Source organism: Coenobita brevimanus, chromosome 100, assembly GCF_032717465.1.
Source record: "Coenobita brevimanus isolate Jiangsu-jjx chromosome 100, ASM3271746v2, whole genome shotgun sequence".
NCBI lineage: Eukaryota > Metazoa > Arthropoda > Malacostraca > Decapoda > Coenobitidae > Coenobita > Coenobita brevimanus.
The window spans coordinates 62566998-62587991 of record NC_137053.1 but is presented as its reverse complement, the minus strand read 5'-3'; the positions used below and the strand labels follow the sequence as shown (position 1 = coordinate 62587991).

Sequence of the window (20994 nt, the reverse complement as noted above, 5' to 3'; positions counted from 1 at the left end):
CTTACCCCTCTCACCTTACACGCTCCCGCCGCTGTCCTGTCTCTCACACACTTCCATAATTTTCTCACAGTCATCGGTACACCACACCTCTCCATTCCTACCCTTCACCCCTCCATCCTTTCCCCTCACCCCTCCATCCCTACACTTCACCCTTCCTTCCTTACTGTTTACCTATCCATTCCTACCCTTCACCCCTCCATCCCTACCCTTCATCTCTCCATCCTTTCCCCTCACCTCTCCATTCCTGCTCTTCACCCATCCATCCCTACTCTTCACCCTTCCATCCCTACTATTCACCCCTCCATCCCTACCCCTCACCCCTCCATCCCTACCCCTCACCCCTCCATCCCTACCCTTCACCCCTCCATCCTTTCCCCACACCCCTCCATCCCTACCGCACACCCCTCTAGTCCTACCCCCCTATCCCTACCGCACACCCCTCTAGTCCTACCCCTCTATCCCTACCCCCTCGATCCCAACCGCTAACCCCTCCATTCCTACCCCATCACCCTTATCTAAATCCCCCTCACTCCCCCCTCCATACAACGCCATAAATACGCCCCACTTGATCCCTCTTCCCCCCTAATACCCCTCTTCTTCAGCCGGCTCATCCCCTCACTTGTCCCCTCTTGCCATACCTCAAGGCTTAATCTCTCTCTCTCCCTGCCTTTTCTCCCCTCTCCACCCTTACGTCTCTTCCCCTCTCTTTATGTTTCTGATTTTTCTCTTCTCCTTTTCTTCTTTTTCCTTTCTGCGTTTCCATTGTCTGTTGTCTTCCATCCCATTTTCCTCTCTCTCTCTCTCAAATCCCCTTTGCCTTCCCCTCGTCTAATCTTCTCACACTCTTCACCTCCCCTCCTTCCTAATTTCACGTTTCCTTCCTCTTGCTAAGATTAATTCTCCCTCCTCCCTCCCTCCCTTCCTCCTTCCTTCCCTCCCTCCCTCCCTCCCTCCCTCTCACACAGCTCATCTCTCTACCGTCATTTCTTTTCCTACTCTCATGTTACTTTTCCTTCGTTTCTTTTCTGTTTCATTTCTACCTCTCATTTCTATTCGCCACTTTTTTTTTCGATTTTTTCCTTTGCATCTCACATCCTCCATCCTCCTCTCTTATCTCATTTTTACTCCATTACTTCTTTCACTTACCTCTCCATACCCTCCCCCCTTCTCCCATTTCTGCTCTATACTCTCCACCCATTTCTCTTCCCGTCCCTGTCTTCTCACTCTTTAATTCACTTCTCTCCCACTTCTCTCATTTCTCTCCTCCATTTTTCTTGTACTTTTTTTTTTCCTTCCCTCATTCTCTCTCTCTCTCTCTGCCATTCATTCACGTTAACATCACATCTCAGTCAAAAGCCACCCCCCCCCACCCCCCCGCCGTTCACTTAGCCGTATTACCAGCTCCCCCCCTCTCCCTCTCTCTCTCTCTCTCTCTCTCTCTCTCTCTCTCTCTCTCTTTTCTCATTTCCTTCCTCTTTTTCCATTTCCCTTTCCCCTCGTCATCCCCTTTCCTTTCTTCTCATTCCTCCCTCTTTTCGCCTCTCTCTTTCGTCCCTCACTTTCCTCCCCTCTCTCGTTCCACCCCTGCGTCTCTCCCCTCCCCCGCAGATGGCTTCCTCCCCTTAATCCCACCCCAGTAATGATTAGGGTCGAGGGTATACTAGGATTGGCACACGGAGGGGAAATGTGATAAGGGGAGGGCTTCTTGCAGTGTTGATTAGTTTATTTGTCTGTCTGTCTGTTTACTGGTCTAGTCTATGTTCGTAAGCTATCTGTCTATATGTTTGTCTCATCCGTATCGATCCAGTTTTTCTGTCTACGTAAGCTGTCTGTCTATCTGTGTCTCATCTGTAGCTTCAGTATATCCGTCTAAAGGTTGTCTGTGTCTGTCTCTGTCTGTCTGCAGGTAGTCTATGTCTGCTTGTCCATGTATCTAAAGGTAGTGTATGTCTGTCTGTCTGTCTGTTTAAAGGTAGTCTGTCTGTATCTCTATCTGTCTAAAGGTAGTCTGTGTCTGTGTATCTAAAGGTAGTCTATGTCTGTCTGTCTGTTTAAAGGTTTGTCTGTCTGTCTATATAAGAGTGAAAGTTACTAACTGTAATGTTATTTTTGCCCACAATGGACTGCTGATTGCGGGTTTGCCTTTTGATGGAAAGTTTGTCTTCAGAGGTTGAGTGTCCAAAATAGATCACGACTAAGACGCATTCTGCCTGGACGCTTCGCTTTATCATCATCATCATCATCATCATCACAACTACCACCATTATCATCATCATCACCACCACCACCACAACAACAACTACAACAGCCACCACCTTTCTCATCATCATCGTTACAGCCACCACAACCATTATCATCATCATCATCATCATCACACTCACCACCACCAACCTGTCCCCCCTAAAAATAATCAGTAAATGCACATAAGCAGGTAAATAAAATGAAAATATCCTAAACAATTTTTATTTTCATTTTCAGGTACGGTTTCCATCTTGCTATCAGTCGTCAGCATCCGTGAGTGTTGCCTGTGATTTATTTATTTATTTGGTTTTATTAATCTCCATCCCCTCATTTTATCCGGAACAAATTCGCGTCATGTCTGTAGGTCATTGCTTCGACACAGTAAAATTTTTAAACCGTGAAATATAAGGCGTTTTTTTTGGTATTTATCATTAGCAACTTTGGTCTGCTTAGCTCAGAATGATGGTGGGTGTGTGTGAGAGAGGGAGAGAGAGAGAGAGAAAGGAGCGGCCTAAGACGGTAAAATGACACCCTATTGTGAGAGAACAGGAGGGTAGATCAAGAGTTAATACCGTGAAGAAGACGGCATCAAGAACCCCCTCTATCGTACACTATCCCCCTTCCGGGCTACGCTTAATTGGGTGTTTGTATGCGGCGGAGTTGTTTAGAAGACGGGAGGGTTGGCATACGGAACGAGATGAGGGGAGGTAAGGTTGGGTGCTGGTCTTGAAGAGGCTAGAGGAAGATGTAAGGATGGAAGAGGGAGTGTCAGGAACGTGGAGGGTTAGAATAGGAACATTGGCAAGAAGGAGGAATGGAAGAAGAGGAATGTTGACAAGAAGGGGGGATGGAAGCATTGGAATGTAGGCGAGATGGAGGGTTGGAAGAAGAAGAGTGATAGGAAGGTGGAGGGTTAGGAAAGGAATGTTTGCAAGGTAGAGGGATGGAAGAAGTGGAATGTAGGCAAGATGGAGGGATGGTGGGGACAAGATTGAGTGGAGGTTGATCTCGTGGAAAGTATCAACCTAGAGCGAGCTGGAGAGATAGAAGAGGAAGAGGAAGGTAGACGGATTCAAGAGGAGGTGTATTGAGAAAGAGGAATGTAGGAAAAACAAGATGATGGAGGACAAGGTTGAGTGGATAATGCTGATCTCAGGTGGAGGGATAAAAGAGGATTATTATTGAAGAAGAGGATTATAGAGAACAAATACGGGATTATGCTAAGAGGATTGTGGACAGAGCAAGATAGAGATTACGAGTATGTTGAGTGGATGTTGGTCTGTAGAGGGATATCGAGCTAAACCAAGATGTGGAGCCAGGAGAGAAGGAATTTAGATGGAGGACAAGATGGGGGAACTAGGGGATGTATCGACCTAGAGCAAGATTGAGGGATACAAGTTGGTGGAATGTAAGAGTTGGAAGTGGGGGGATAGGTAAGATGGTGGATTATTTATTTGTGTTTATTTTTTGAAAGCTAGATCCAGTGGCCAGCTCTCACAGGATGAGGCGTTAGGCAGTAGATGGCTTGATAGAATGGCAGAGAGGGGACGAAAGGATGGAAGGAAGGATGGAGTGTAGGGTAGTAGCAGATAAGACAGACAAGCGTGTATACAGCATCAGAGAAGGGGTGCATAAAAAAAAGAAGGAAAAATGACGCGTTGGGCAAGAGATGGACAAATAGATAGGCATGTTTTTTATAGGATAGGAGAGTATATAAAGGGTTAGTGGAAGACATCTGTATGCAAATCAGTCCCCGCCTCCCGCAGATACGCTGGTGGTGGTGGTGGGGGAGGGTAGCACGGTAGGCCTATAGCGTGGTCTCACCCCCTCCCTCCCCCCTGGGTATAACAATCACCGTAGCCCACACGTGGATAAAGGTGGGCAAATATATCATAACGAATACTCTTTTATACCAGTTTGTTATATCACACAACGTATATTTGGTTATCCGTTTGCAATAATACTCCATGACCAGTTTGCGATATATCTTGCAACGCATATTCAGTGTAAATGGTGTCTCGACTCGATTCATCTTGTTTGGTGTTGGAAAAGAGAAAATTATCACCGCATTGAAAGGGGTTGAGTTTTTTTCTTGCTTTTTTTTCGTGTGTGTGTGTGTGTGTGTGTGTGTGTGACGATGGCATTTAACTCTAGGGGATCTCTGTTGTAACTTATGAAAAATGGAGTAGTTAAGTCTACGTAAATGTAAAGGTAGGTATATCTTACGAAAATTCTTACGTGAAATTTGCCATACCAGTTTCAATGTGCCCAGAAGATTGTAATGTGCTGTATGGAGGGGCAGGGAGAAGGGGACGGAGGGTTGGGCGGCTGGCGCGGGAAAGGGTGGCAGTGTGAGGCCAGACGTGAGAGGGTGAGGGTGTGTGCGTCGCGGCTCTTGGCTCAACCCCGCTTCTTCCTTCAACCCCCTGCTGGATATATAAAACCCCTTCAGAATACCATCCCGGTGTGCCAACCCCTTAGTGTGTCTCTCTACCCTTTCAGTACGTGGAAGTTTTCAAAAATTTAAACAAAACCGTGTGGAAGTAACCGAAAATAACCGCCACTGGAGAGCGGTTAGTTGGTACCCTACTCTTTCACATTCAATACGAGATCTTTCTGAAAATAAATATAATCGCCTGGAGTTAGCAGGAATAAAATAAGAGAAAACCCCCTCTACTTCCTCCTGAACACGTGTGCTCCTCCTCCTTCATCTTTCCTCTCGTACAGCAGGAGTGAAGGAGATAATGTGTTTCCCTTCGTGCAGTGGATCTCCATAATTACTAAGCCTTATCTTGAAACCAGAAGTGGAAAGTGTGATTAAGACGTTTTGGACAAGTGTATCCGTTGGTGAATAGGCTGTTGAGAGGTGAAGTAGTGTGTGTGTGTGTGTGTGTGTGTGTGTGTGTGTGTGTGTGTGTGTGTCCCGTCACGTCCGTCATCCCCAAAATTAAACATGAAATACTGAAAGGCTGCATCGTAAAATAAAGTTGTAACCTAATGACCATCTGTACCGTGGCTGGGGAAACACGTGGGGTGGGATGTGCTTGTGTGTGTGTGTCCCGTTACGTAGTGGTTTCCTTAAATTGAGCATAATAATAATGATGATGATAATAATAATAATGTCATCATATTGTTCACGTGGGCATGGGTATAATAATAATAAAAATAATAATAATGTCATCATATTATTGTTCACATGGACATGGGTTTAATAATAATAATTAATAATAATAATAATAATGCTGTATTGTATATTTGTGGTCACGTGCATAGACTTATAAAGTGTTATGTAAAGTCAGTTTTAATGTGTGAGTGCGTGTGTGCGCGCATGAGCCACGAGAATAAATTAACTGAAGTCTCTTATAACTGACCTTGGTGAATTTATCCAGTGTTGTGCCATGAGGAGTGATCTTCATTTTATTATTATTATTATTATTATTATTATTATCAGTCACTCATCATTAATCTTGAAATAGAGTTGGACAAGAAAAGTACCATCTTACATTCACCTGCCTTGTGCATTGGTATATGTATAATTTTTTAGGCTGTACAAAGTCGCATGGAGGGGAGTATATATATATATTTTTTTTTTCACGTAATTCGGTATATATTAAACTGGATTACAAAAGGAGAAGGTGAAAAAAGTAATAGAAAGATACATATTGGGTGCAGTGTAATTTTTTTTTACGTAATTCGATATATATTAAACTGACTTACAAAAGGAGGTGAAAAAAACAGTTACAATCTCACCTACTCAGCGTGTATCCTCGCGTGTAAAGCCTCAAACCCAAAATTACGCCTCGAATTCAAGAGAGGAAAAAAACAAAAAACATATTAACTAAAATGTGAAAAAGGAAGTCGAAAAGGGAGAAAAAACTCTCATAAAATAGTAACAAAAAAAAAAAAATGCATTTGGAAGAAGTAAAATGAATGAAAAGAAAAACTGACTACCACCCGACATAATGAAGCTGTAAACCCACGTGTGCTGGCGAGAGTCATGCACCCTGATCACACATTGAGGTGAATTAATGTCGGGGTGTGTCACTACTCTTGCCCTTACCTGTTGATTGGATGCCAGGTGTAGCGCGAGGGGGGGGGGAGACAGGGAGGGAGAACAGAGAGGAGGAGGGAGGTGGAGGAGTGTTGGGAAGGGGTGGGGGAGAGAGAGGGGGAGTGCGCCAGGGGGGGTGGATGAGAGGGAGGGAGAAGAGAGAGGGGAGGAGCGAGGTGGAGGAGATAAGGGAAGGGGAGGGGGAGACATTGTTAATAGTGGTGGAAGTTAGGGAGACAAGATATGTGGCGTGTTGAGAATGGTATTATTATTATTATTTATTTATTTTTTTATTTTTTTACTTCCGACAAGCGTTGTATTACAGTGAAAGAAGATTTTCCTGTGCATTTAGAAGTCATGAAGAAAATGCGTGTAATGATGAAAAATGTTTCTTAAATTAACAGTACTGTGAATTGATTAGATGGAAAAATTAGACAAACGTAATGACATGCGAAGTAGTGATTATTGATGAGACTTAAAAAATATATATATACAAACATAAGGAAATAGTGTTGAATTAGTGACTATTGTGATGTAAGTTTGTGTTGATTTGGCTGTTGATGATTTGCAAGATTATTCTGTTTAAAATTGTGCTGTGGAGAGCATTACAATTGTACTCAGGAACACTACAGTACAAATTACAAATGGCTTTGAATACTGGTGGAGCCCGTAAGAATGTGTACACAGATTTACGCGTAGTCAGAGATTCATGTGCACACAGATTTACATGTGTACTCAAAGATTACAAGTGTACTTCCAGATTGACATGTGTACTCAGTTTACATGTGCATTTAGAATATTTACATGTGTACTCAAAGATTTACATGTGTACTCGGAAAGGCAACGTGTACTCAAAGAATTACTTGTGTACTCAAAGATTTACATGTGTTCTCATAAGATTTACATGTGTACTCAAAGATTGACATGTGTACTCAGATTTACATGTGTACGCAAAAGACTTAAATGTGTACTCAAAAGCGTACAGTGCATATTCCGTGTCCAGTGCTCAATGGGAATGATAGTGTAGCCTGTAATCATTTCGTTTTGAGGGAGACTACAGGATTTTTAACTTTACATTTATTTTTGCCTCTGAAAATATTACAGCTGTATCCAGAGAACGTATTTATTCACAAAGCTTTTTATATTTACTTAAAACTTTAAATATTTCGTCAAAGCTTTCTACTGTATATTTATTCAGAGAGCTTCATTTTGTAGCTACTCAGAAATGTGCAGTACAGATTACAGGTGTAGTGTGTAACAGTGTTGTGCTTGTAAGTACTACGCCATCCATTCACTTCCTGTTACTGGGAGTATTACACATTTGCTCTATAAAGGTTACCGAACAGGCCCCACCACCCACCAAGAGAGAGAGAGATGTGAAAAAATAAAATGGCATCTGAAAACCATGTGAGCTGAAAATTTACCAGTGGAATCTGGGGTAGAAACGTGTTGTGATGAGGAATTGATTGATACAGTCCTGCCAATCAAAGGGAGTGGAGAGAGAAGAGAGAGGAGAATACTGAAGTTTATTATCGTATAAAATATAAGGTGTCATAATTATCTCCGTACTCGAAACATAAAAAAGGAAAGTACTAAAATGTGTGACCTTACTGAGAGAGAGAGAGAGAGAGAGAGAGAGAGAGAGAGAGAGAGAGAGAGAGAGAGAGAGAGAGAGAGAAAAATATTAATCGTATCATATAGCGATGTAAATCCTGTAAACTGTAAACCAATAGAGAATATTTATCTTTCAGTATAGCTGTGTAAACCCCGTAAAACGTAAACCAATATATAAAACGGGATACGAATATATGTTGTTCAAAGAAATTGCAAGCGCTGACAGGTGTAAAAAAGGGACATAAATCGTGCTGAGGCAGAATAATGTCTTGGCAAGCGTGTCAAATTCTCGCAGTATTGCAAAGCGTCCCTTGCAACTTGTAAATCTTTGCATAGCTGTTGCAGGAACGGCTTATTGAACGGCGTTGATGGAGTGAGTTTAAGCTTAGAGGGGGAGATGGGAAGGAAAGGAAAGGAAGAGTAATTGAAAGGGGTAGAGAAGGAGAGAGAGAGGGGGGGGGATAGGAAGGAAAGGAGGTAAAAATAAAAAATATTGGAGAGAGGGTGGGAGGATAGGATAGGAAGGAAAGGAAAAATATTGAAAAAAATAGTAAGGAGTGAGACGGGGAAGGGGAGAAAGAAATGGAGGAAGAGAGAGAATAAGAAAAAAAAAATAGGGGAGGGAGAGAAAGAATACAGAAATAAAAAAGGAGGGAGGGAGCCTTCTGTCGTCTCAGTCACACCTAAGAATTTGACGTCATAAAAGTGATCCAGACGTAGAGGCACCAAAATTGCTGCTCAGTATTTCCTAGTATTCAGTATTCTCAGTATTTCCTAGTATTCAGTATTCTCAGTATTCAGTATTTCTCGGTATTCTCCTTCAGCAGGCACCTGGTCTTGGCTTTGATCCCTGACATTTCTCCAACTCTTATGACTCACCCGGATGAAAGAAATCGTCTGGTTTGAATAGAGTACCGAGTTATTTTCATTTATTTATTTTCTTGAGATTTCATGGTGCCACTATTATCCCCAGCGGTGTTAGGACAGTCATTTTTTTTTTTTTTTTTTTTTTTTTTTTTTTTTAAAGGCCATGAGAGTAAAAATTAATATGGTAAGGGTTATGACACTACTAATGGTTGTGGAGGCGAGAGATTGGTGTGTGTGTGTGTGTGTGTGTGTGTGTGTGTGTGTGTGTGTGTGTGTGTGTGTGTGTAAGCTAGCCCGTCCACTGTTGTTGGTGGCGGTGATGATGATGATGATGTGATGGTGGTGGTAGTGATGGTGGTGGTGCTAGTATTGTTAGTGGTGGTGGTGGTGGTGTTAAATATAAAACCAGGCTTAAATACACAATTACATGTAGGTTTTCCTCAGTAGAGCTTATAAGGGTCCCAGTATACTAGGGAAGAAAAAGAAAAAAAAAGTGTAGTTCTTAAAAATGAAAAAAAATAAAATAAAATGGATTAATGCTTTTACCCATGAAAATTTACGAGACCATCATTTCAGCTCACTCATAATTCAAGGAGCTTATTTGGCAGGTGAAATCATGGAAGCCTCAGAATACGTAGCCCTTAAAAGAGAGAGAGAAAAGAGAAAGTAAAAGAAATATAACTTGCCAAAGAGGTTAGCGAGGATTTAACGTAAAGATGCAGTAATAATTTGCCCATATAAATCTGAAGAAAGTAATTTGCCAGAGAAGTTAGTGATGTATATTATTTTCTGTATATAGTCAATAAAAAAATAACTTGGCAAAGAGGTGAGTGAGGATATGGGATGTATTAGTTTCTCATTATTATTATTATTATTGTTGTTATTATTATTATTATTATTATTAGTTCCACTATAATCAGTAAAAAAATAGCGTGGCAAAGAGGTTAGCGAGGATATGCCATGATAAGTGGTATTAATTTTTCATTTATTATTATTATTATTATTACTATGGATTTTTAAAACCTTTGACAATGGGAGGGTAAATATCAGTTTTAACCCCTTCAGCCCGTGGATTTTTTTTTTCTCCAGCGTTTGGGCAGTGTTATTTAGCTGAGGCTTTTTGTATTCGAGAGAGGTTAGATAAAGTCTTCATTAACCTCCTGACGGGAAGTAATCTCCTCTAAACTGAATTAAGTAATCTAGTACTAAGTGAAAAAAAAATATAGTAGTAGTAATAGTAATAACAACAATAATAATAATAATAATAATAGTAGGAGTAGTAGTAGCAGTAGTGGTTGTAATAATAATATTAATAGTAATAATAATAATAATAATAGGAATAGTAATAATAATAATATCAACAATAAAAAAACGGTCTCAGACTGTAGTGAAAAATTAGGGAGGCTTGGCACAAAAATCAGAATATGTAGGCATTACGGTTAATATTTTCTGATTTTATTGGTCCATGTGTAAAACACACACACACACACACACACACACACACACACACACACACACACACGTAAACCTCTCACGTAAAACCGAGACGGGAGTAGTAAGAAGATACATTCACAGATCAGTATTGGGAAATTTGAGGCGTAACATTTGGAAGCTTTGACAGTGATGGTTGAATTTGAGTTGTGGTTTACGGGGGGGGGGGGGAATATGAAAAGCTTTGATTGCAAAAAATATATATATACGTAAGATTACTCCATATACTTTTTATCTTTTTATTTGAGGTGAATGGAATTATTTTCAGTTAGTATGGATGGATAAAATACCAGGATATTGAAGAGATGAATGTACCCAGTTAATCTCTCTCTCTCTCTCTCTCTCTCTCAATTTCCCACACACCCTTTACGACTTTCTCAGAACCAATCAAACTCACATCCCCAAATTGAAAACCCATAAACAGTGGCGAAGTTTTCCGTGTGATAAATTAACTCAGAATCCACAAAAGCACACGCAATCACCCACGCACTCACTCACGCAATCAATCCCCGGCACTCAGGTTCGCACGAAGGCACCGCAGTTCATCAAGCCAGACTGCGGTGCTGTCTCTCTCTCTCTCTCTCTCTCTTACACACACACACACACACACACACACACACACACACACACACACACGCACACACACACACACACACACACACACACGCACACACACACACACAGGCAAACCCAACCTAGACAACCCTGCACTGCATCGGTGCCGCATACGCCACCACCTTTATAACTTTTGCAGTCGTACTCGTGACTGAGAGAGAGAGAGAGAATTGTTGTCACTGCATCTAACTGGGCTCTAGAAATGACCTCTGAACGCGCTTAGAGTTAGACTACTGTAGAGCATACACTGATAATAAATGTGTGAGTGCGTCTTTGGTGTGCGTGGCCATCCTTCAGTATGTGTCAGGTGTGCAACAGGTGTGTGGGTGTAGTGCAGTGACTGAATTTATGGGTCGCCACGCTGCCTACCACGTTTGATGTCTTGGTACAAGGGGAGTGCTGGGCAGACGGGGAGGAGGTGGGGCAGGGATACTCAAATGAAGCCTGTCTGGGGAAGAATAGATAGGTTTTGTACTGTGCCAAACCAAGAACAGTTACAGGAGGATTGTGAATGATCGCAGTAAAATTGATGCATATTGTGGTGGTGGTGATAATGATGGTGGAAAACCTGTAATACAGTTTAGTTATTCCGTGAGTGTGAAGGAAACTGTGGGCGGCAGGTAGAAGGTAAATTAATGCATGTGATGATAGTGATGATGATGAGGAGGATAGCGATGATGATAATGATGATGACAACGCTCCTTCATTTCTTCAGTTTAGGCTTAACTCCTTTATTACGTGCGTTCTCTCTCAAAAATAAATAAATTCGCCTTCCGCCAACAGGGATAAAATAAATGGGGATACCACCTACCTGGCGAGATTACCTGAGGAACATCAAACCCATGTAATTTAAGTTTCCAACCCCTTCCCAATACAGACGATCTCGGGAGGAAATAATTGAGTGGCGGCGGGTGTGAACTAAATAAAAAAGAAAAAACATCTAGTCAAATTCAAGAATCCATTGGAGACAACATACAAAAGTAAAATAATTCGTAAGGAAGAGGTTACTGAAGACAGCTCACAAGACAAACGAAAAAAAAAAAAAAAGTGATAGTTGTGGTGTGAAGGAAAAGAAAGAAGGATTGAAAGAATAAGGTAGTGGAAGTGAGGTGTGAAGGAAAAAATAAGAAGAGAAAAGTGTAGATAGAAAAATAAAAAGCGAAGGTGTGAAGGAAAGAAAAGAGGGAAAGAAAAAAAACGAAAAAGGAGAGATACAAAAAAAAAAAAATGATGCTTGTAAAGTGAGAAAAAGGAAGGAAAGAAAAAGAGAGGTGAAGATATTAAGGTGTGAAATGAATTAGTGATTGGATAGGAAACTTCCAGGACAATCAGGCTGAGCGTCATGAATCAATGGGTGTGAAACAGGTAAGGTACAGGTGTGCTAATTAAGGGGATTTACCTGTATTTAAGATTGTGGATCTGGCCTTTAGATATTGCAGTTTTTCAGGTCATTGATATTTCTCTCTCTCTCTCTCTCTCTCTCTCTCTCTCTCTCTCTCTTAGCCTTAGTGATTTTCCTCATTAGCCTCAGACGATTTTACTCAGCTTAGGTGTATTGGTCTTGAACTGAATATTTTGGAAACATTGCTTCTGGTGTTTTTTTTTTTTTTTTTTTTTTTTTTTCCCCACATTTGAGCTGACGTCCCCTGTTGAAGGAAAATGAACATGAAAATTCTGTGTCTTTTTGGTAGATTTTTTATTTGTGTGTAAATTTTCATCTATGTGTGTGCAGTTTTCATGAATGTTTATTTTCTGCTGTATTGGCTAGAATTTCAGGTAGAGTCAGCTTTGTCTTTGTGTAAACAGGTGCGACGTTTCAAAATCTTAGTTAACTAGTATTTTCCACCTCCCCTCCCCCGCCACAGGTGTTCCGTCTGGTATTCATATCAAGATGTATAGATACACCTGTGTAATTACTAGTCCCACACGTGTCGCAGATGTACGTGTGTGTGTGTGTGTGTGTGTGTGTGTGTGTGTGTGTGTGTGTGTGTGTGTGTGTGTGTGTGTGTGTGTGTGTGTGTGTGTGTGTGTGTGTGTTTACCATTACAGCCATACACTCCCCAAACCGATGTCAAAAACTCTATGTCTCTTTAATATCTCGTGCAAAGCTAATCACCTGTAATCAGTTGGTGTCGGTTTCGCATCACCACCACCCTTGCACCTTTTTGTACCCACGTGAGAGACTGTGGAGATATTAATAGTCAGTCGTAATTGTTAGATGGCTTGGTATGTCTGAGTGTGGAAACGCGTATGTGGAGGGAATTCTTGAGGGGACGACTTTTGTGTGTGTGTGTGAGAGAGAGAGATACATGCGTCAGTGTCCATAAGTGAAATAATTTATAATGTTGCTCTTTCCAGGTAACAAAATTTTTAAAAGCTAGTATGAACAAGATAATAGTGAGAGGTGGATTCTGGTCTCCTTTCCTTGTCCTCCCTACAAAGAAAAAAAAAAATCTTTAACTTACGTGTGTAAAATTGTTCGTAAGCTCACTAATCTTGCGTCCAGGCGTGGGTTTAGATGTGCATGAGTATGTATATATAATCAGAATTCTCCTCTCTATGGATGTCTATAATTAGGCTCTCAGTGTAATAGATGATGGTAGGGAAAGGCAGTGGTGGCGGTGGTAGGAAGGGGAGGTGTGTATTTATTGTATCTTTTTATCTATCCGTCTGTATCTATCTGTTTGTATCTGTCCATTTCTCTAATCATCTCTGCATCGAACTGCCTACCTATATATCTATCTGTCAGCCCCTTGCTAATATTTCAGTCCATCTATTTATCTATCTGTATCTACCTGTCTATCTATCTAGTTTGCAGTGTCGCGAAAATGGTGTCAGAAGTCGGCATTATTGTGAGTTTTTGATAGTGGTGTGGGAAGGAGAGGTGTGTTTTAGTCCGTGTAGCTGTCTGTTTGTATCTGTCTGTGTCGATATTACCACATCACCCTTCTGTTGTCATACTACCGCAGCCAGAATCTCACTACAGCAACACCATCAAAGCAACACCACCACACAACACCACGACTACCAGAAGCACATAACACATCACCACACCACACCACACCATCACCATTATCACAGTCCACAGCATACCACACTACACACCACTACCATAGCCACTACCAGAAGCACATAACACATCACCACACCACACCATCACCATTATCACACTCCAAGGCATACCACACAACACACCACTACCACAACCAAACCAACACGCTGCCTGCACCACTCCACCTCACGAACACCAACACAACCAGCCTATCATACCACACCACTACAACCATCACCATACCTCTACAACCATATAACCCCTACCATAACAGTACGTATGGTGCTATATGAATAACGCCACACCAGACTACACCACCACCACCACATCACACCACACCACACCACACCACACCACACCACACCACACCACACACAGACTATCAGCAGCCCCATCGCAGCCCCCCAGTGGGCCTGTACACGCTCGCATGAACATCCATTAACGTCTACAAACGGGATCCCAAGGTGTGCACATAAAATACAGCCCTACACACACACACACACACACACACACACACACACACACACACACACACACACACACACACACACACACACACACACACACACACACACACACACACACACACACACACACACACACACACACACACACACACACACACACACACACACACACACACACACACACACACACACACACACACACACACACACTACACACACACACACACACACACACACACACACACACACACACACACACACACACACACACACACACACACACACATCACACACACACACACTACACACACATCACACACACACACTACACACACACACACACACACACACACACACACACACACACACACACACACACACACACACACACACACTACACACACACACACACACACACACATCACACACACACACACACACACACACACACACACACACACACACACACACACACACACACACACACACACACACACACACACACACACACACACACACACACACACACACACACACACACACACACACACACACACACACACACACACGTTTCTCCTCGGCAGCTTGTTTTTCTGTTGAGTGATGATTTGAAGGTTATATATACAGGTATTTGCGTTTAGGTTATTGTTATTTTGTGGACGTCATATATTTTTTTTTTCCTGCTTACTATGATTTTAACCTACCTACGAGATCCCTCTGGCAGTAAAGTAATTATCTGAGGCTATTTAATTACTCCGGTTTAAATCCCAAGATAAATAAAACCCACAAATGACGATAATAAAGTGGAAATAATCTCAAGAATAAATGAGGTAAAATGAAGGAAGGAAAGATTATTGTTTCTCATAAAATTCTTGTGTCAGGTTTAAGCAGTGTAAACATTTGCCACGTACCATTACCTTCTGTACCTCACTCCTCCAACTCTCCATCACCCTCTCACCTCTCCAACACCCCCTCCCACACCTCTCCAACACACTGCCCAATTCCAGACTCTCCCTCTGTCCCCCTCATACCGCCCCTGCTCTCACACTGTACCACTTTTCCCTTCTAGCTCGCCATCCCTCCTCCCTTACAGTCTCTAACACTCCCTTCCTTTCTCTTTCACTTTCTCCAGCTCTCCCTTTCTTCACCTTTAAGACTCCTTCGTTTCTCATTCCCTCACTTCCAACACTCCTTCCTTCCTCCCTCTCCTTCTCCAACGTTCCCTTTCTCCACCTTCTGCCTCCCCCGCCTCTCCCCTGGGCCTCGTTGGTATCAGGGTCGCAGTAAATCAACTTGTGGTGTGGCCTGACGGTATCCAGCCTCTTGTAATTGCCCCGCCCCGTCCCACCCTATCCCGCCCCGCCTTACCCCACCTCACATCTGTACATCACATCCCTACCTCACCAGACGATTTTATGTATCCTAGGAGAGGGATTTCTGGTGTTGGAGGGGTTGATTTTGGATGTAGATTAATGCTTAGTTGGATATTTCTCTCTCTCTCTCTCTCTCTCTCTCTCTCTCTCTATCTATCTATCTATCTATCTCTATCTATCTATCTATCTATCTATCTATCTCTCAGAAAATTATTTGGGTAGTAATGGTGGTGATGCGGATTATTTTAGTGATGGTTGTGTTTCTGTTGTAGTTGTGATGCTGGAGGGTTGATTGTGATGTTGTGATGATGATTGTGGTGATGGTGAAGTGGTAAGGGTGATGGTAATGAGGGTAGTGTTAATGATGAGTGTACATGGTGTGTCATGATTGTAGTGGTGATTAAGGGATGATTGCGGTGTTTATGATGATGATAGTGGTGATTGTAATGAGGATGGTGTTAATGAGGTTTGTGGGATGGTGGAGGTAGTGGTGGTTTTTAGGAATGTTTGTGGTGTTGATGGGGGTGATGGTAATGGTGTTGGTGATGGAGATGATGGTGATAATGGTAGTAATGTTATGATGGGGATAATGGTGGTGTTGATGGAGAGGATGGTGTTAATGAGGTTTGTGGGATGGTGGAGGTAGTGGTGGTTTTTAGGAATGTTTGTGGTGTTGATGGGGGTGATGGTAATGGTGTTGGTGATGGAGATGATGGTGATAATGGTAGTAATGTTATGATGGGGATAATGGTGGTGTTGATGGAGATGATGGTGATAGTGGTAGTGTTGATGATGGTGATGGTAATAATGATGGTGTTGGTGGAGGTGATGATGATGATGATGGTACTCGTGGCTCTGGTGGTGCTGATGAGGATGCTGTTAATGATGGCTGTGGATTGCAATAATGGGATGGTTTCGAGGTGATTGCGGTGTTGATTGTTATGATAGCGGTAGTGATTATAGGAATGAAATAGGTGGCTGTCATGACTAATTGGTGGTTATCATGGCGTTAATTGGGGTAAGAGAGACACCCGTACCTCTGATTACCCAAGCAGATTACAGACACTGCATGCCTTGTTTAGCTGCAGTTAATAGCTTTACTGATTGCCGTTAGCTGTGTAATTAGCTGCGTTAATTGCCGGTAGTGTGATGGGGATAGCAGTGTTGTCGTGGCTGTAGTGATGTTGATTATAATTTCTTGATGACTGTTAGTGTTGAGGACGTGGTAATTTATTGTCATTGGCGCCTGTTCTGGTGGTAAAGGAGAGTTGTCATGGTAAATAATTTGGTCAAACGCCAGATAGTTAAATGGTGGCGGTGGTGGTAGTTGGTACTGTTGACGTGGTGATTCATCTCCCTTAGCATGTGTTCCGGTGGTAGCGTTGTTTACAGATTGACATTGAATTGCCGATGATTGAGTGGTGCTAGAAGAATCGTGATTGTTAGTGGATTTAATTGACAGTTGACGGTGGTAGTTGGCTTTAATTGATAGTTGACGGTGGTAGGAAGTCAGGTGATAATTCGTCTCTGCCGTCAGTTATAGTTGTGATTAAAGAGCTGTCCTGATACTAAAGGTTTCAGGTGCACATAATTTTTTGGTTTTAGGTAGTTGTTATAGTGTAAGTAGTGGTATTAAAGAGTGTTGTCCTAGTATTAGTAGTGGTATTCGTTATGTTGATAGTGGTATTAGAGTTATCATGGTATTGGTAGTGGTATTAAAGAGTGCTGTCGTAGTGTTAGTAGTGATATTAAAGAAAGTTGTTTGTGTGTGGTAATTGCAGGTCATATAGTGGCGATGTTGGAGACCTAAATAAGCTCCCTAGTATCTATCCCAGTGGTAATTAGGGGGTGGTATAATTAGCGGTGTTAATTGCCGGTGGATTAGTGGTGGTAGATGTGGTTGGCTGTGGTGATGTGGTAGCTAAACTGGGCGCTATCAGACCCTCAGGTAATTGGAGGTGTGTTTTGGTATTTGCGGTGTTAATAGCGGTGGCAGGTGTGGTTGATGTGGTGATTAAGGCAGGTAACACGTGCAGCGATCATAATGAAGACTCGGTGATCGCACTTCAAACCAGTAATGAGAGATAAATACAGCTTCCATATCTATAAAATATCTCCTTTAATTACACGTCCCTTATCTTTACCATCACTCCCCTGAATACAGTCAGACGGTTCCCTCGTCTTTATCATCGTTCGTTTTAAGTCATACTCTTTCTCTTATCTTTACCATCATTCCTTTTAACATACTCTCTCTTATTTGTACTATCATTCGGTTTAATAATCATACTGTGTCTTATCTTTACCATCATTCCTTTTAACATACTCTCGATTATCTTTCCCATCATTCGGTTTAATAGTCATACTCTCGCTTATCTTTACCATCATTCGTTTTGCTAGTCATACTCTCTTTTATCTTAACCATCACTCGTTTCAATGGCCATAACCATTCTCGTATCGTCATCATCGCTCGTAATTGGTTTATAATGGTATGGATTTGTGTGCATTTACGTAAAAGATGCGACTAATCGCTTCCTACGCCTTTCCCAGTGTAGGGCTCCAAGGTTAGGCTGTGTGTGTGTGTGTGTGTGTGTGTGTGAGAGAGAGAGAGAGAGAGGATATATATACCTTAAAGGGGGAACTGACTTAACTTACGCAGAATATAAGGATAAGAGAGTGACCAGTGAACCTGATAGCATTAAGTAATGGAAAAATAGCCAGTCACCGAAGAGCTTTCAATCTACTTGCTTCTCAGACTGTCACTCTCATTGGTGTCTTCTAACCACTATGCCCCGTACCATCTAGGAAAATGAGTTCTTAATAATGGGAACAGAGATGATGGTGGTGATGGTGATTTACAAGAACATGATTAGGGATATGATGATGGTGATAAAGATTTACAGGAATATAAAGGATGTTAATGATGGTGATTGAGGAAAATGATTTACAAGAGCGTAATAAAGGATGATGATTTACAACGTCACAGTGTGGGTAGGAATATGGTTACAGTGATGATGATGACTTACAGGAACATAATGGTTTGGAAAGGAATATGGTTACGATGATGATGATGATTGACAGAAATGTAACGGTGTGGATGGTAATAAGGTTATGCTTCTGCTGTTGTTGATGATGCTGATGATGATTTAGATGGTTGGGATTGGGAATAAGGTGATGACGAAGATGTTTCAAGTAGAGGTGGATGTGGATATGTTACTCTGTCGTGTGGGTGTGATATGAATGGCTGGCGAATCGTTAAGGAGTAAGGGAGAAAGAAGTATACCTTACATATTTCGGTTTGGGGGCGGGGGGGTGTTCGTGTGCGTGTCTGTACAAGTGTTTTTGCTTTCTTGTGCGTGTTCCCCTGTGCGTTTTTTACATCTTCGTGTGTACCGTAATTAGATGTATGATTTTTTTTTTTGCATGTGTGTGTGGGAGGTATGTTTTCATGAAAGTATAAATGAGTTAAGCTGCGTGTGTACGAGGTTCTGTTCATGTACCAATGTGTGTGTGTCGTTTCCCTCACACACACACACACACACACACACACACACCTGAGTCAGGTGTGTATAGGTTCGTGTTAGCACAGGTGGACTAACACTTGCTCTGTATCCTTCACGTGCCCCATATATGTATACCAGTATATACTGTATATTTATAAACAAACGACCTCATCCCTCTCGGATTCTCTTACCTTGTCAATTCGTCGTGTTCTTGTTTCACCTTATTTTGTACCACCCACTCGTCCTCTGTCTCTCTCTCTCTCTCTCTCTCTCTCTCTCTCTCTCTCTCTCTCTCTCTCTCTCTCTCTCTCTCTCTCTCTCTCTCTCTCACACACACACACACACACACACACACACACACACACACACACACCAAAATTGGGCTAATGATGCTCTCAGTCTCTCATCATCCATCATTAAGCCAAGCACCTGTTAGCCTGTCTTCCAAAGGGGAGGTGAGAATGATGGTGGTTACGATAATAATGGTTTTGAGGCTGGGTGGCTTGCAAAGATCAACGGTGCAATATGATGCTAAGGAAAATAAATTATCCTGTACATCATCTTGCAACCTTGGCGCCTGCAATCTACCGAGCATATAATAAATTGTGATGACGACCCTCTTTTTATTATTATTATTATTTTTTTTAAACATGTAGCCACCTGTTGCATATCTTCAACATTTTGCAACTTATGGTCTTTGCTATCCACCCAACAGTTTTATCAGTATCAACAAACACAAACCGCTGCCTCTGTTTGCACGCTGTTGGCCTAATGCTGCAGTGTTGGCAGTAAACTCAGCTCCACGAGAAACTTGCCTGATTCCGTCTGTTAGTCTCTTCGATCTGTAAAATTCTTAATCTTCCTCCACCTCCTTATCATCATCATCACTTAGTCTTTTCGATCAGTAATATTTGTAATCTTCCTCCTCCTCTTCATCTTCATCGTCCCTATATATTCACATCGATTAATGATATACTTAGTCTTCCTTATCACCCTCTTTTGCAAACAACGTAGCATCTTAACCATCATCCGCTGCATATTTATCCGTTGTCTCTGTCGTTACATTTTTGGGTATGTAAGATAATCGTCAACATCATCTTTACTTCCTCTTCCTCCTCCTGAATATACTCCCTCCCCCACCCTCTTTCTCTCCTCCTCCTCCTCCGTTGCTCATTCATCATTCACAAGCCCGTATTTAACTTATCCCTTTTCCCTTCCCTCCTCGTCACGTCATTCATCACTCACAAGCTTCCTGTCGCCTGCCTTCCTCCCACCCCCACCCACCCTCCCACCCACCTCTACTCTCTCCCCCTCCCTCCAGCTCCCTCTTTCCCTACTGCCCTCGCTCACCCAGCCCCCCCACCTCTCTCTCTCTCTCTCTCCCCCCCCAACAATCCGCACATGGCCACCCCACCCCCCTCCCTCTCCCTCACCCTCGACCTCTCTCTTCTCACCACAACATGACACCCTTTCTTTTTTCACCCTCCATTAACTTCTCCCTCTCTCCCTTCTTCCCCTCCCTTTCCCTCTCAGCCAGTAGGATTTTTTTTTTTTTTTTTTTTTTTCAGTCATGTTCTTCCTCTCCTCCTCCAACATCTTACTCCTTTTGCGATTTTTTCTCTTCTTTATCCAATTTTTCCTTGTGTGTGTTTTTTTTTCTTCCCTTCAGCCATGTTGTTGTATCTTTCCTCTTCCCAAATTAGCTTCTCTTCCTCCTCCCAGC

General features: G+C 42.2%; 1 protein-coding gene across 1 annotated transcript in view; it reads left to right on the top strand.

Annotated features, from left to right (window-relative positions):
• Positions 1–4599: 4599 nt before the first annotated feature.
• The window catches only part of LOC145414568 (uncharacterized), a 62028-nt gene continuing 45633 nt past the window's right edge, over positions 4600–20994 (top strand). Inside the window, exons 1-2 of the mRNA XM_080284086.1 lie at positions 4600–4612; positions 11663–12244. Of these exons, the coding sequence (XP_080140212.1) occupies positions 12230–12244 (15 nt within the window). The 5' untranslated portion in view covers positions 4600–4612; positions 11663–12229. The remainder of the gene's footprint in view (positions 4613–11662; positions 12245–20994) is intronic.